Source organism: Onychomys torridus, unplaced genomic scaffold, assembly GCF_903995425.1.
Source record: "Onychomys torridus unplaced genomic scaffold, mOncTor1.1, whole genome shotgun sequence".
In the NCBI taxonomy this organism is placed as follows: Eukaryota; Metazoa; Chordata; class Mammalia; order Rodentia; family Cricetidae; genus Onychomys; species Onychomys torridus.
In genome coordinates this window covers 9090-23534 of record NW_023411981.1, presented here as the reverse complement: position 1 = coordinate 23534, position 14445 = coordinate 9090, and the positions used below count along the sequence as shown (strand labels likewise).

Below are 14445 nucleotides of genomic sequence, written 5' to 3'. Positions count from 1 at the left end.
TATTCTGTATGTGTATTTGTTTAAATATTATGTGGCAAGGGGCCTTTTGTGGGGGTTCTAGACTGTTTGGTGTTTTATAGGTTTCTTGTATCTTCATAGGCATTTAGTTCTTTAAGGTGCGTAAGTTTTCTTCTATGATCTTGTTAAATATATTTTCTGTGCCTTTGAGTTATTATTCTTCTCCTTCCTCTATCCCTATTATTCATAGATTTGGTCTTTTCATGGTGTCCCAAATTTCTTGGACATTTTGGGTCATGACTTTGTTGGTTTTAGTGTATTCTTTGACAGATGAATCTATTTCTTCTACTGTATCTTCAACACCAGAGATCCTCTCTTCCATCTCTTGCATTCTGTTGATTATACTTGCATCTGAAGTTCCTGTTTGTTTACTCAGGTTTTCTATTTCCAACATTCCTTCTGCTAGTGTCTTCTTCATTTTTTCTATTTCCCTCTTCAGGTCTTGGATTGCCTCCCTTGCTTTTTTATGATTTTCTTTCAGGGATTTATTGTTTTCTTCTGCTTTAATTGTCCTTTCCTCTAGTTATTTATAGCGTTCTTCCCATTTTTTGTTTGTCTGTTCCTCCACTTTATTTTTGATTTCTTTTATATAAGGCTAAAGCCTCTTCATGATGTTACATATAAGGTTGTTTTCTCCTTCTTCTTCAATTCCGTGATGTTCAGGTCTAGCTGTTGGAGAAGGGCTAGGTTCTGGTGATGCTGTATTGCTCTTTATTTTGTTGTATGTACTTCTGCCTTGATGTCTGCCCATCTCCTCGTGGGTTTGTTCTTGGTCTTATCAGTGTGCTTGGTCCAGACAGAGGTGACAGATTTAGGGAGCCTCTCTCTGGTCCAGATGGAAGCTCTGGGCCTGATGGGAGCTCTGGTCCAGATGAGAATGTTGGCCGGATAGGAGCTGGGGGGCTGGACTCTTAGTCTCAGGAAGTCCCTGGGATCTCCTTATCTTGTCCAGATGGGAGTTCCTCTTGTTCAGATGGGAGTTCTGGGACAGGATGGAAGCTCTGGTCCAGATGGGAGTTTCAGGACACATGGAAGCTTAGGATCTCTGGGCCAAATGGGAGTTCCAGGGCAGGATGGAATGCTAGACACGGCTCTCTAAGTCTCTGGAAGTGGCTGGAGTCTGCAGCAGATGGTTGTAGGGGCAAGGCATTGAAGTTGTAGTGTCCACTGGAATGTCTCTCTCTGGTCCAGTTGGGAGTTCTGGGGTGGATGGTAGCTGGAGGCTGGTCTCTGAGTCTCAAGAAGTGGTTGGGGTCTCAGGCAAATTGGTGTGGGGGCAGGGTGTGGAGACTGCAGTGTCTGCTTGTAGTCTCTGGTCCAGATGGGAGTTTTGGGGCAGATGGTAGCAGGGGGTGGTCTCTGAGTCTCAGGAAGTACAAGTTTTACCCTTCTAACTCCCAGGATGGGACAGGATTCTTCTGTCTTCTTCTGCAAGGGGAAGATTAGGTTCATAATCCGAAAACATTCATTTAATCTACCACAAACATTCTGATTTCTCTTACATTCCATGTCACACATTCACTCATATATCAAAAGAATTATTTTTTTATTTGAAGTCTTCCTTTGCATTAGAGAAAGAAAAAAAATACATCCAATATGCATTAATATCCAAGAACCAAGTCTTGCAAAATAAGAGGCTCAGGGGAATAATATAGGCCACAATGTGTAGAAAAGTAGTATACATGATATTTCTTGACATCTTTAGAAGATACAATGAGAGTCACTAGCTAATGCATACATCCTGCATTGCATCAGAATAGGTGGTTCTGTACCAATACTTGTGTTATCAGCAACAGTTTATGAAATTGGTGTTCATGAAGATGTTTTTTCCCATTTGAAGAGAATTTCTCTTTGGTTTAAACAAAATTATGTAGCACTTGAGGATAAGGATACATTGAAGCAGGCCTGCATTGGAGACCAAGATGGAGAAGACCTCCACAACAACCATGACCTTGCCCTTGGTTCTATGATAAACAGGGAGAAAGGTGACCCAGACACCGCAGAACAACAGCATGCTGAAGGTTAACAACTTGGCTTCATTGAATTTGTCAGGGAGATTCCTGTCCAAGAAAGCCACCACAGAGGTCCCAAAGGCAAGAGAGGCATGGTATCCCAAGACACAGTAAAATGCAGTACCTGAGCCCTTGTCACACACAATGATGTTTTGGCCATGCTCAGAGTGTGTGTCAGTGTCAATAGAGGGAGGAGTAACTTGAATCCAAACTGCACAGAGAACAATTTGGATGAGGGTACAGAGGGCTATAATGTAGTTGGGTACCCCTGAAACCAGAAAGTATCTCATCCTTCCAGGGGCTGTGACTATGAAGGCCAGAAGCACAGTCACTGTTTCAACCAAGACAGTGGAAACAGCCAAATGTGATGTGTTGCAGGATGCAGGTAGCTTAGTTTAGTTGGCCCATGAAGAACAAGATGCACAAAAAAAAAAAAAGTTGAGTGAGATAAGCAATATGTAACTACAATTCTGGTTGTTGGCCTTTGTCACGACTGCCTCAACCAGCAAGGAAGACGCAACACCGAGCTCTTCTTTCAGCAATTTACTCAGGAACCTTGAACGATCTTCTGACCCCAGGGAAAGCCCTCCCACGACCTAAATAGTCCCTGGGGGGCCAACCCCAGCCTGCCACGTGGGTACTGCAGATAGGTCCAGGTTCATGGAAGCAAGACAGATATTAGGACCAAGCTAAATATGGAGTTGTTTAGTCCCAAGAGCACTCTCCATCGGGAAGGTGGGTGCAGGAAGCCAGCGCCATCTTATGGGTGTGGCTGTGCGCAGCTCTCTACAGGCCTTCACAAGGGGAGTGTCATGGTGTTTGACAAAGATCCCAAGAACTAGAACTGTGAATGCAGAGAAGCACAAGGCCATTAATGCAAGAGCCTTCCACAAGGGATCTTTGAATTTCAGAAAGATCACAGCTTGGTAAATGCACTGGTCCTGCTCCCTATTGGCATACTGGTCCTCTGGACACTTCACTCATTTATCCACATCTGAAGGATAAAGAACAGTATGATTAGTGCATCTTCAGCCATTTTTAGACAAAACATTTCAATTAAATGTTTTGAAGAAGCATTGCAATATCTACATTTATTACTGAGGGTGTAGTTGATGGACATTCCTGCATAGCAATGCTTCCATTTCAAAATACTCATTCATTGTCTTCAATAGGAATGAAATAAAAAAAATTATTATGTTTTCTATTTAACAGTGTGTTGATGGTGCCATTGCTATATTATCAGAAAACACAGGTATTTTAAGGACATTATGAGCACTATAATGAAAGGACTTCAACTGATGAGTTGGCAGAGGTAAAATCATTAACCATTATTCTGCACAGAGTTTATTTTACATTATCACATCCCATGATTGTAGTGCTTCCTGATGTCTTTGTGTCTTTTTTATGACCACTGTTCCTGTAATTGATGGAGACTGTGTTTTCTATTTGGACAAGTAATGTGATTTCTACTTTCAAATTACCAGCCCAAACCCATTGACATAAAAAGAAACACTAAACAGAATCAGTAGGGACCCTTGAAGCCTGCACATGACACGTCAAGACCAAGTTCTCAACATGAAGTATATTTATTATGTATAATATTTATATATATTAATGGCCAGGAAATAGGAAGCAAAAACAAGATGCAGAGAATGAAGAAGGGTAAAGCAACAAGAGAGATATGGAAGGGATTTTTGTTTGTTTTGTTTGTTTTCTGGAGAGGGAGGAAAAGAACTGCCTCTGAGTAGAGAGGACAGAGATGTGGCCTTTAGGAAAATGGCAGTTTAATGAGGAAAATGGGAACCCCATGTTAAGATGAAGTGTTTAAATTTGATTGGACAGGTTATATAGGAGACCCACAAGGGACTTTTTGCTAGTTGAACTTAAGTACTTTGGTAGCTGGACCTTGATAGCCTCAGGAGGTGGAAATGACCAAATAAGGGAATAGACTTTAGGGATGTAGCCTCAGTTAGGGTTTCTATTGCTATAAATCGCACCACGACCACAGTAGTGCTTATGAAACAAAACATTTGAATGTGTGGCTTATAGCTCTGAGGCTCAGTCCATTTTTATCATGGTGGGCCATGTTGGTATGCAGGCAGACACAGTGCCAGAGAAGAAGCTGAGCATTTTACATATTTTGACCCATAGGCAACGTAAAGTAAACTGTCTCTTTGTGTATCCTTAAGCATTTAATGGGCCTTGAAGTCTGCATCTACAGTGAAGTACTTCTTCCAATAAGACTACATCTTCTCCAACAATACCACACCCTCTGATGGGGCCAATTTCGTTCAATCCATCAGTGGAATCTAATGGAATTTAGCAAGGCAAATGGAATGGAGGAATGGGGCAGGACTTGCTAGAGCCATATTTGCCATAATCATCCTCACTAGAGTCCCTTCAGGATCAGTAATGTGTGTGTATGTGTATGTGTGTGTGTGTGTGTGGGTGTGTGTGTGTGTGCATGTAAAAATAACAAGAGAGCTCAAATATGAGAGTGAAGGGTTTATATGAGGAAAATAGGAGCGTGAGAATGAGAGAATAATGTTACATAAATATAATTTTATGTTTTAAAATGCAAAAATTAAATAAATCAAATAAATATGTCCTCAGTTGTGTCCTCATCTGGTATTAGGAATGCTTTAACCCTGAGTCCTGTTCATAAGAAGCAGTAACCCTCTCCTGAAGGAAGAATACTCTGTACATACTTATTGAAAAGCCTTATCTCTTGATTTAATTACCTTTGTGAATAGACAACCACTTTCCTCTTTCACTAATTTCTGTCTATGTGATACCCAGACTATTTGAGTGTGCTCATGTAAAGTAGATACTGATATAACAACATGAGCACAATAAACAAAGAACACTGAAGCAAGAGTGATAGCACAGAAGTTTTGTTTTGAGGACTAGTACACCTTCCATATGGTGTAATCTCCATGGAAAGTTTATGAAGTGAGACTACACTTGTGCTGAATAATTTGATAATTGAATAGAGTGATGATGTGCTTGTATGCTTTAAGTGTATTTAATATAGAAGAAAGCATTTACGGACCCATGTAATAGGTTAATTTGGTTATTGGAATGGAAAGTTGTCTCCATTGTGAGAAGAATGTACTGATCTTGCAGAATTGTATTCAGTTTCAAGAAACTATCTTGTGTGTCTCACAACTGGATGTAACTCTTACTACAAGGGCCTTTGATGCCTCTCACATGCACCTGCAATTTTGTACACATAATCACCCATCTCACATACGTATTCATAATTAAAGAAATAATACAAATAATTTTGTTTAATTGTTGTTGTATTTATTGTTGTAAATACACCTTACTCTTATATGTTTTTATATTTAAAACAGTTTGTGTAATTAAATTTGATTATGTTGTATGTGTGAGTGCATAGAGATGAGAACACAACCTCTAGGGTTTGGAAACCTCTTCCTACTATATGGGTCCTAGGGAAGAACTCATCATCATCTTTAGTAGAAAGGGATTTAACTTCTGAATCATATTACTGGCCATGGATTTCCTTTAAGAATTTTTATTATATAGGATGACAGGCAAAATGAGATAAAATCTATGTATCTGCCACTTTATGTAATCAACTCTAAACAAATAATCATATGACTAACATGGGCTGTGTAGGTGACAACACCATTTGGATAACTGTAGCTAGTTGCTTTTATACAAAACCATTTTAACCTTCTACTTTTGGACATTATTAACTGTGTGCTGTATATAAACAAATTGACTATAGGACTCAATATTTTCTATATTATGTACTAACACTTATCCACAATTTCCTAGATTTCAAATCACATTGAACCTTTGAAAAAAGAGCTCTCTGGATATTGCTTGAAATCATCTTTATCATACTGATAATTTATTTTCTTATAATTTTACAAATAATTATTTCTACTCTCCTCTAATCTTGCAGTGTATTTAGTTTTGGTTTCTATTAGCCACATAAAAGAGCTCAATGTATCTTATACCCTAGTCTGTTATCTATTGATTTCCTGCATGTACATGGGACCTATAAACTTATATAAAGACACATGCAGACATGGAATTAGAAAAAATACATATTAAAGATTCATGACTAGAATCTAATCCACATGTAGTTCCAGAGAAGATTAGTCACTAGTAAAGACATTGTGTAGAATTCCCTCACATTATAGTTTTATTATCAAAACTATTTCTTTGAGCAAAGGTCATCCACAGTGATTTTCAATGAGTCAAAGATGTATGTCATAGCATAACATGCTACTTAAAGTGACATTGTTAATGATCATAGTCCTATAAATACTATCTTTTGAAAGTGATGTGGTTTATATGTGCAGTGTTTTTTTAGAACCTTTGATTATCACAGTGTGTTTGAGAGAGGATGATCTATGTTAAGGGTTTATGTCAGCAGAAATCACTCACTTCTCTCATTAGAAACTTCATAGTCTGGGCAGGGGATGCAATCAAAACAGCAGGCTACAATTCCTTCCTGCAAAAATTTTCTGAATCCAGGACCACAATCATCACTGCACACAGAGGGTGGCATCTGAGGAAAATTACACATATGCTGATATCAGGAGTTTTACCTATTTCTTCCATAACAAAATAATGCTAGCATGTTGAAATATTGATAAACGTATTTTATATGTAGCAAATAAGTGACCACTTTAAATTTAGTATGTTTTGTAATGCCCAACAAGCAAATGTATGAAAACAATCTGATGTAAGTTGAGTAGCTTGCCAATCTTAGAAATTTAGGAATGAGAATGGGTTGTTTGCTGTGGGCAAATACCAGAGTGCAAACCAATTTTTCTAGTTAATTTTCATCACCTTGACAGAAAGACCATTGAAATGTTAGAAGGAAACCTAACTAAAATGTTTCTCCCCAATGAAATAGCCTGCTTTCATATTATTTATGCCTTTTATTAATGGGAAATTTATGTAGGAGTGCCCAGTCCACTCTGGGCAGTGCTGTCTCTACACAGGGCTAGTTGAGAGGTCAAACACAACAAGCCAGTAAGCAGTGTTCCTTCAGATTTTAGTTGCAGTCTCCAGATTTCTACCTTGTCTTCACTTTACTGTAACCCATGAGCCTAATCAACCATTCCTCCTCAGTTTGCTTAAGGTCATTGTTTAATCACAGCGTTTAACCACAGTGCAGCAAGCTAGAATGAATGAATATCTGAAACACTGGAAATACCTCTTCAAATCTCTGACAGGAAAAAAGAACTCCAATAAATACTACTGCAAAGCATGACAAACAAAATGAAAAGAGAAAAACAGCTAAACATGCAGAGCCTGGTGCTTTTGCGGTGAGGAAATGCTGGATTGGTATATATTGAGCTTGAACGTGGAATGTTTCCTGAGGTCAAAGTGCCTTACAAAGGCTGCAAATATTTGAGGGACTGGAATAAAAGTTAGATAGTTTAAAGTTAACTAAAGGATTTCTTAAAGTTTAAATTACAAAAACTTTATATAATCAAAATCTGCTGATAGTAATCTACATACTGGTTTAGACAGCTGCTGATTGATGCATATTCACTTTGCATCCTTTGTTCAGTGCTGAGTTCTGTGTCAAAATCACAGTGTGTCCTATGCATGGCCTCTTTCACTTTCTACCTAATATTTCTACTTAATATCTAGAAATATTCCCTTTTGTTGTGGTTTTCTTGAAACAGGATCTCGCAATGTATTGCTGGTATACCTCAACAACATATATAGAATAGGTTAACTTAGATCATACAGATATCTTCCTCTCTTGCCTCCTCAATGTTGGGGTTAAAGGTGTATGCTACCAGTGGGCACATTTATTCCCTTATTTCTGTATTTCATGTTTACCATTTTTTGTACTTGCCAATATTAAAGACGATTTTTAAGAAGAGAGGAGAAAATTATATCCTTTTTCAATTTTTATGAATATTTGTTTTACTTACCAACCACAATTGCCTCTCCCTCCATTCATCCTGTTCCCTCTCCACCCCTCCTTTCTATCACACCATCCTCTCCTCATAAAGGGTAAGACCACCTATAGGAGTCAACAATGCAGCTCATGAACCAGTGACAGATCTTGCTCCCACTGCTAGGGGCTACAAACAGACTCAGCTACATAATTATCACCCACATGCAAGGGGCTTAGGTAGGCATCATGGAGGCCTCCTGCCTATATGTCTAGAGACCCTGAGCTACTATTACTTGGGTCAGTTTTCTCTGTGGGTTGCCTTGTCATTATCTTGACCCCACTTGCTAATATAATCCCCCCCCCTCCGTTCAACTGGACTCACACAGCTAGGCCCAGTGCTTGGCAATGTATTTCTGCATCTGCTTCTATAGTTGTTGGATGAAGGTTCTATGACAAAATTAGGGTAGTCAACAATCTGATTACAGAGAAGGCCAGTTCAGGCATCCACTCTACAAGTCTTAGCTGGGATCATTCCTCGGGAATCCAGGGAGTTTCTCTGGCACCAGGTTTCTTCCTAACCCAGTAATGCCATAATGTCCCATTCAACCAAAATGTCTTTTTTATTGCTCTCCCTCTCCATCCCACCCCAAACTAGAGCATCCCAAACCCTTATATCTCCATCCCTCATCCTCTCTCCTCTATGCCCAATGACTGGTTTACCTAATAGATCTCATCAATTTCCCATTCCTAGGGTGATCCATGTGTCCCTATTAAGGTTTTCCTTGTCATTTAGCTTCTCTGTAGCTATGAAGTTATCATTTGCTTTCCATCTTATGTCCAGTTTATGAGTGAGCACATACCATGTTGCTGTATCTTGGTCTTTGTTAACTCACTCTGGATGATGGCCCTCATGCAAAGAATGGCTAAAGAAAATGTGGTACATTTACACAATTGAGTATTACTCAGCAGAAAAAAATGACATCATGAAATTTGAAGGCAAATGAATGGAACTAAAAAGAATCATTCCTGACCAATTTCAGATCATTTCTTTTGAGGGAGGGACTCTATACACAATCCTAGCTCATTTGGACTTACTATGTATGACAGACTGGCCATAAACTGAGGTTTTGCCTGGTCTTCTTTCAAGAGTTTTGATTTAAAATGTGCACCACCACATATGACTAGCCTCACTGAAATTTTTAAAGCAATTTTTTTGAGTTTCTCTTCATGTAGTACAATGTTTCAATAGAATTGCCATAGAAAAAAATTAAATATATTTATTTATTATAATATTTTTTTTTCATTTTACATACCAACCAACCCCAGTTCCCCCTCCCTCCCTTTCTCCTGCCTCCTTACCTCCCTCCCACTCTACCCCCATCCACTCCTGAGAGTAGGAAAGGCCTCCCTTGGTAGTAAACAAAGTCTGACATACCAAGTTGAAGGAGCCCCTAGCCCCTCCCCATTGTATCAAGGCTGAGTAAGGTATCACACCACAGGGAATGGGCACCAAAAAAGCCAATTCATGCACCTGGGGTAAGTCCTGGTTCTGCTGCCAAGGACCCTACAAACAGATCGTGCCACACAACTGTCAACCACATTCAGCAGGTCTAGTTCGGTCCCATGCAGGTACCTGGGCTGTCAGTCCAGAGTCAATGATCTCCAACTAGTACCGGTCTGCTGTCTCTGTGGGTTTCCCCATCATGATCTTGATCCCCTCCTCTTCTTCTTCTTCTTCTTCTTCTTCTTCTTCTTCTTCTTCTTATTCTTCTTATTCTTATTCTTATTCTTATTCTTATTCTTATTCTTCTCCCCTTTTTTTTTTTGAATGCGGGATGCCATTTATTGAAAGTCTCACATTCACTCAGACATTGAAAGAAGAATGCAGATTATTTAAAATACTATTGAATGTTAGAGAAAGGACAGACCTTGAATACTGGAATGTTGTCTAATAGCGAGGTATTGTGGAATGAGTGGTTGATTGGAATTTTATAGAAGACAATGTACAGAAAAGCAGTATGAATGATAAGTCTAGGCATCAACATTAGAAGAAAGGTTGAGAGTCACAAGCTAATGCATGCATCATGCATTGTATCCTAAGAGATGGTTCTTTACCAAGACTAAACTTGTCAGTTTCAATTAAGGAAATGTCGGTTCAAAAAGATATTTTTTCTTATAACTTTTTTTTGTTTGTTTTGTTTTTTGAGACGGGGTTTCTCTCTGTAGTTTTGGGTCTTGTCATGGATCTCACTCTGTAGACCAGGCTGGCCTTGAACTAAAAAAAAAAAGTACCGCTATGCTCTGCCTCCCAAGTGCTAGGATTAAAGGTGTGGGCTACCACTGCCTGGTTTCTCCTTTAACTTTTGAAGAGAATTTCTCTCTGGTCTTGACAAAATAATGTAGCACTTAGGGAAAAAGATGCATCCCAAGAGGCCAACACTGGAGTCCAAGATGGGGAAGACCTCCACAGCCACCATGACCTTGCATTTTGTACTGTGGTAGACGGGAAGAAAAGTGAACCAAACACTGCAGAACAACAGCATGCTGAAGGTCAGCAAGTTGGCTTCATTGAATTTGTCATGGAGATTCTTGGCCAAGAAGGCCACAACAAAGCTCCCAAAGGCCAGGGAGCCATGATATCCCAAGACACAGTAGAATGCAAGAGCTGAGCCCTTGTCATATACAATAATGATTTGACCATGCTCAGAGTGTGCATCAATGTCAATATTTGGAGGAGAAACTCCAAGCCAGATTGCACAGAGAATAATTTGGATGAGGGTACAGATGCCAATGATATAGTTGGGGCCCCCCAAAATCAGGTAGAACCTCACCCTTTGTCTGGGGGCTGTGACTTTGAAAGCCAGAACAACAGTAACCACTTTGGCCAACACAGTGGAAACAGCCACAGTGAATAGAACTCCAAATGTGATGTGCTGCAGGATGCATGTAGCTGCATTGGGATGGCCAATAAAGAGAAATGGACACAGGAAACAAAAGAGGAGTGAGATGACCAAAGTGTAACTGAGACTGCAGTTATTGGCCTTGACAATGGGAGTGTCATGATGCTTCACAAATAGCCCAAGCACCACAGCTGTGCATGCAGTGAAGCACAAGGCCATTGAGGTCAGAGCCATCCCCAAGGGTTCTTCATAGTTTAGAAAGATCACAGATTTGGGAATGCACTGGTTCTGCTCTGCATTGGCATACTGCTCCTCTGCACACTTCACACACGGGTCCACATCTGATGGAGAAAGGAAAGTATGATTAGTGCAGCTTCAGAATATTTAGAGACCAGACATTTCAATTAACTGTGTTGCAGAAACATTACAGTGCCTGCATTCTACGGTCAGATGTACGTGAAACGCAATGCTGCATGGCAATTCTTCAATTTCACAATATTTACACATTGTATTCATGTGTAAGGAAACTAAACAATCAAAATATCATCTATATAGCCATGTGTTCATGATTCCATTAGTCATCTTAAGGAAAGCACAGGAATTTCAGCACCATTGTGGATGCTAAGTGACTTAAAGTTTTTATTGACAGAGGCTGAAATCATTAACCACTGTTTAGCACAGTGTGTATTTTAACATCTCAGAAACCCAGATATATTGCCTGCCTCTTTTTTTCTTTCTGTTTTATGAATATTGTCCATATTTGAGTCGGAGACTGTGTCTTCTACTGGGACAAGACCTGTGGTATACTTTCCAGTGTGAATTTGTCAGACCAAACACATTGATGTCGATGAATATCTAAATAATCTTATTACATAAGAAACACAGAGCCAAATTCAGGGATGAAAGCCATAGAGTTCAGGGAAATAGTGAGAGTCACCAGCTAACCTCAGCTCACCGTGCCAACTTAGCTTCCCAAGAGAGAGCTTCTTCCTGTCTAACCTGGGCATTTATTGCTATGCTATTCTGCCTTCTCATTGGATCTTAGCCCAGCCACCTCATATTTATGACACTATAAAATGGTTGAAGTATAGAAAAATATTGAACACAGGACTCTGTATTTTCTACCTCAGGTGAGGTATCATATTAACACGTCCTTGGACTACAAATTGCATTAATACTTTGAAAAAAGATCAATGGATATTGCTTGAAATTTTCTGTTTCATAGACCTCAGTTTCTGTTAATCTTACAAGTAATTTTTCTTGTCTCCATTAATCTTACATAGGAATTTCATTTGGTTCCTAACACCCACATAACAGAGTTCAGTGGTTCTGATGACCTTATCTGTCCTACATTGACTCCTGCACATACATAGTGCCTTAAATTTATGTAGGAAAACATAAACACATTCAAATTTTATAAATAAATATTATTAAACGCTCATAATTGGAATTTAATCTACCTGTAATTTTAGAGGAGATAATTACAATAGGAAAGACCTTGTGTACAATTTTCTCACACTGTACCTTATCAAATCTGTTTATCTGAGTAAATGACACATGCCATGACTTTTTAATGAGTCAAAGCTGTATATCTTGGCAAAGGCTGATACTTGAAGATATGCTATTACTGATCACATTACTTTAAAAATGAACATAGGCTGGTGATATATTTGTTTTGTGGACTGGACTTTAAAACGCTTTAATCACCCAATGTCAGTTAGATAAGATAATCATTGGGAAGAAATAATCTAGCAGCAAACACTCACTAGTCTGATTAGAAACTTCATTTTCTGGGCAGGGTTTGCAATGAAAACAGCAGACTGTCATTCCCTCCTGCCAGAACTTTCTGAATCCAGGACCACAGTCAGCACTGCACACAGAGGGCAGCATCTGAGGTAAATTAGACACATGCTATTATCAGTAGATTTACCTATTGCTTCCATATCTATATTAGATGAACATGGTGAAATAAGCTTATTTTATGTACTTCAAGTGAGTGACCATATTTTATGTACACAATAAGCTAATTTTATATACATCAAATGAGTGACCACATTTTACTTAGTACATTATGTAATGTCATTTGTGTGTGTGTGTGTGTGTGTGTGTGTGTGTGTGTGTGTGTGTGTGTGTGTGTGTGTGTGTGTGTGCAGGAACCTTAATACAAAGTTGAATAGCTTCACATTGCTAGAAATTTAGAAATAATAATAGGTAGTTTGTTGTGGGCAAACATTATGGTGCTTGCAAACTGGATTTTCTAGTTAATTTTTGTCCACTTACCACAAAATACATTAAATAGTTAGTGGGAACCTGAGATAAAAGAATCCTCTTCATTGAACTAGCCTGTCAATCTACCTGTAATACAATTTATTAATTGGCACTGAATTCAGGAGTGCTCAGCCCACGGTGGGTGTTGTTGTCCTTAGGCAGGGCCCTATGAGAAATCAAGCAGAACAAACCACTAAGTAATGTTTTTCTCCTAAGGGTCTATGCTTTATAAATCCAGAATCCTGCCTTGTGCTCCCTTGATTGTAAACCTTTAGCCTAATCAATCACTCCTCTTCATTTTGTTTATAGTCAGTGTTTATTCACAATAATATCATTGCAATCTAGAACTAGTGGACATAAGAAACAAGGGAAGTAACTCCTCATAGCTCAGATAATATACATGAACTCAAATAACAACACCCCAGAAAAGCATGGAGAAGCGGGTATAAGAAAAAAACTGATAAATTGCACAACCTAGTATATTTGTAGTGATAAAGTACTGAGTTGACAAGAATTGAACTGAAAAGTTGTGTGTTTCCTAAGATTAAATCGCTTTGCAAAAGCTGTAAGTATTGGGGGAACCTGAATAACAGTTAGCTTATTTAACTTTAATTAATGGATTTCTTAAAGTTTAAAATAAAAAGTTTTTGATTCATCAAAAACTTGCTTAGAGGGATCTGTATGCTGATTCAGAAATCTGCTGATTGTTGTATCTTCATTTTGGATCCTTACTTCAGTACTGAGTTCTGTGTTGAAAGTCAAGTGTCTCCTATGCACAGAGTCTTTCAAAATTAGTATTCTCCACAATATGGTTAATGATAAAACTTCCTTTTCTATTGTAGTTTTCTTGAAAGAGGGTCTCACAATATTGTTAGGAGACCTCAACTCCTGATATAAACTAGTTTGACATAGTTACCACAGAGACCTGCGTTTCCTCCTGAATACTGGTATTAAAATATATGCTATTAGCACACACATTTCTTCCCTTCTTTACTGTTTATCGTGTTTACAATTTCTTTTTATTCTTGCTAAGATATTAAGCATTATTTTGAAGAATAGTGGAGAATATATATATACTTGTCAAATTTATGCTGATGTATTTTTAGACAGGGTCGCTCTATGCAAACCTAGCTTTCTTGCCTTTGCTATAAAGGCCAGACAGGACAAAAACAGACAGCGATTTGCCTGTCTCTGCCTGCCAAGATTTTGGATTAAAGATACGAACCACCACATATATCAGGCCTCACTAATGATTTTAATGAAAACTCTGATTTTCTCCTCATGTGTTACAATGTTGACAATAGGATTGTCATAGGAACTATTTTTAAATGTGACTGGTCTGCACGAC

General features: G+C 38.7%; 1 protein-coding gene across 1 annotated transcript; it reads right to left on the bottom strand.

Moving 5' to 3' along the window:
- Window positions 1–10267: 10267 nt before the first annotated feature.
- On the bottom strand, window positions 10268–12719 carry LOC118575441 (vomeronasal type-2 receptor 116-like; the record flags this gene model as incomplete). The annotated part of the gene is made up of 2 exons (XM_036176001.1): window positions 10268–11170; window positions 12596–12719. Coding segments are annotated over 2 exons (1027 nt in total), but the record flags the coding sequence as incomplete, so codon positions are not given.
- Between the last annotated feature and the right edge of the window lie 1726 nt (window positions 12720–14445).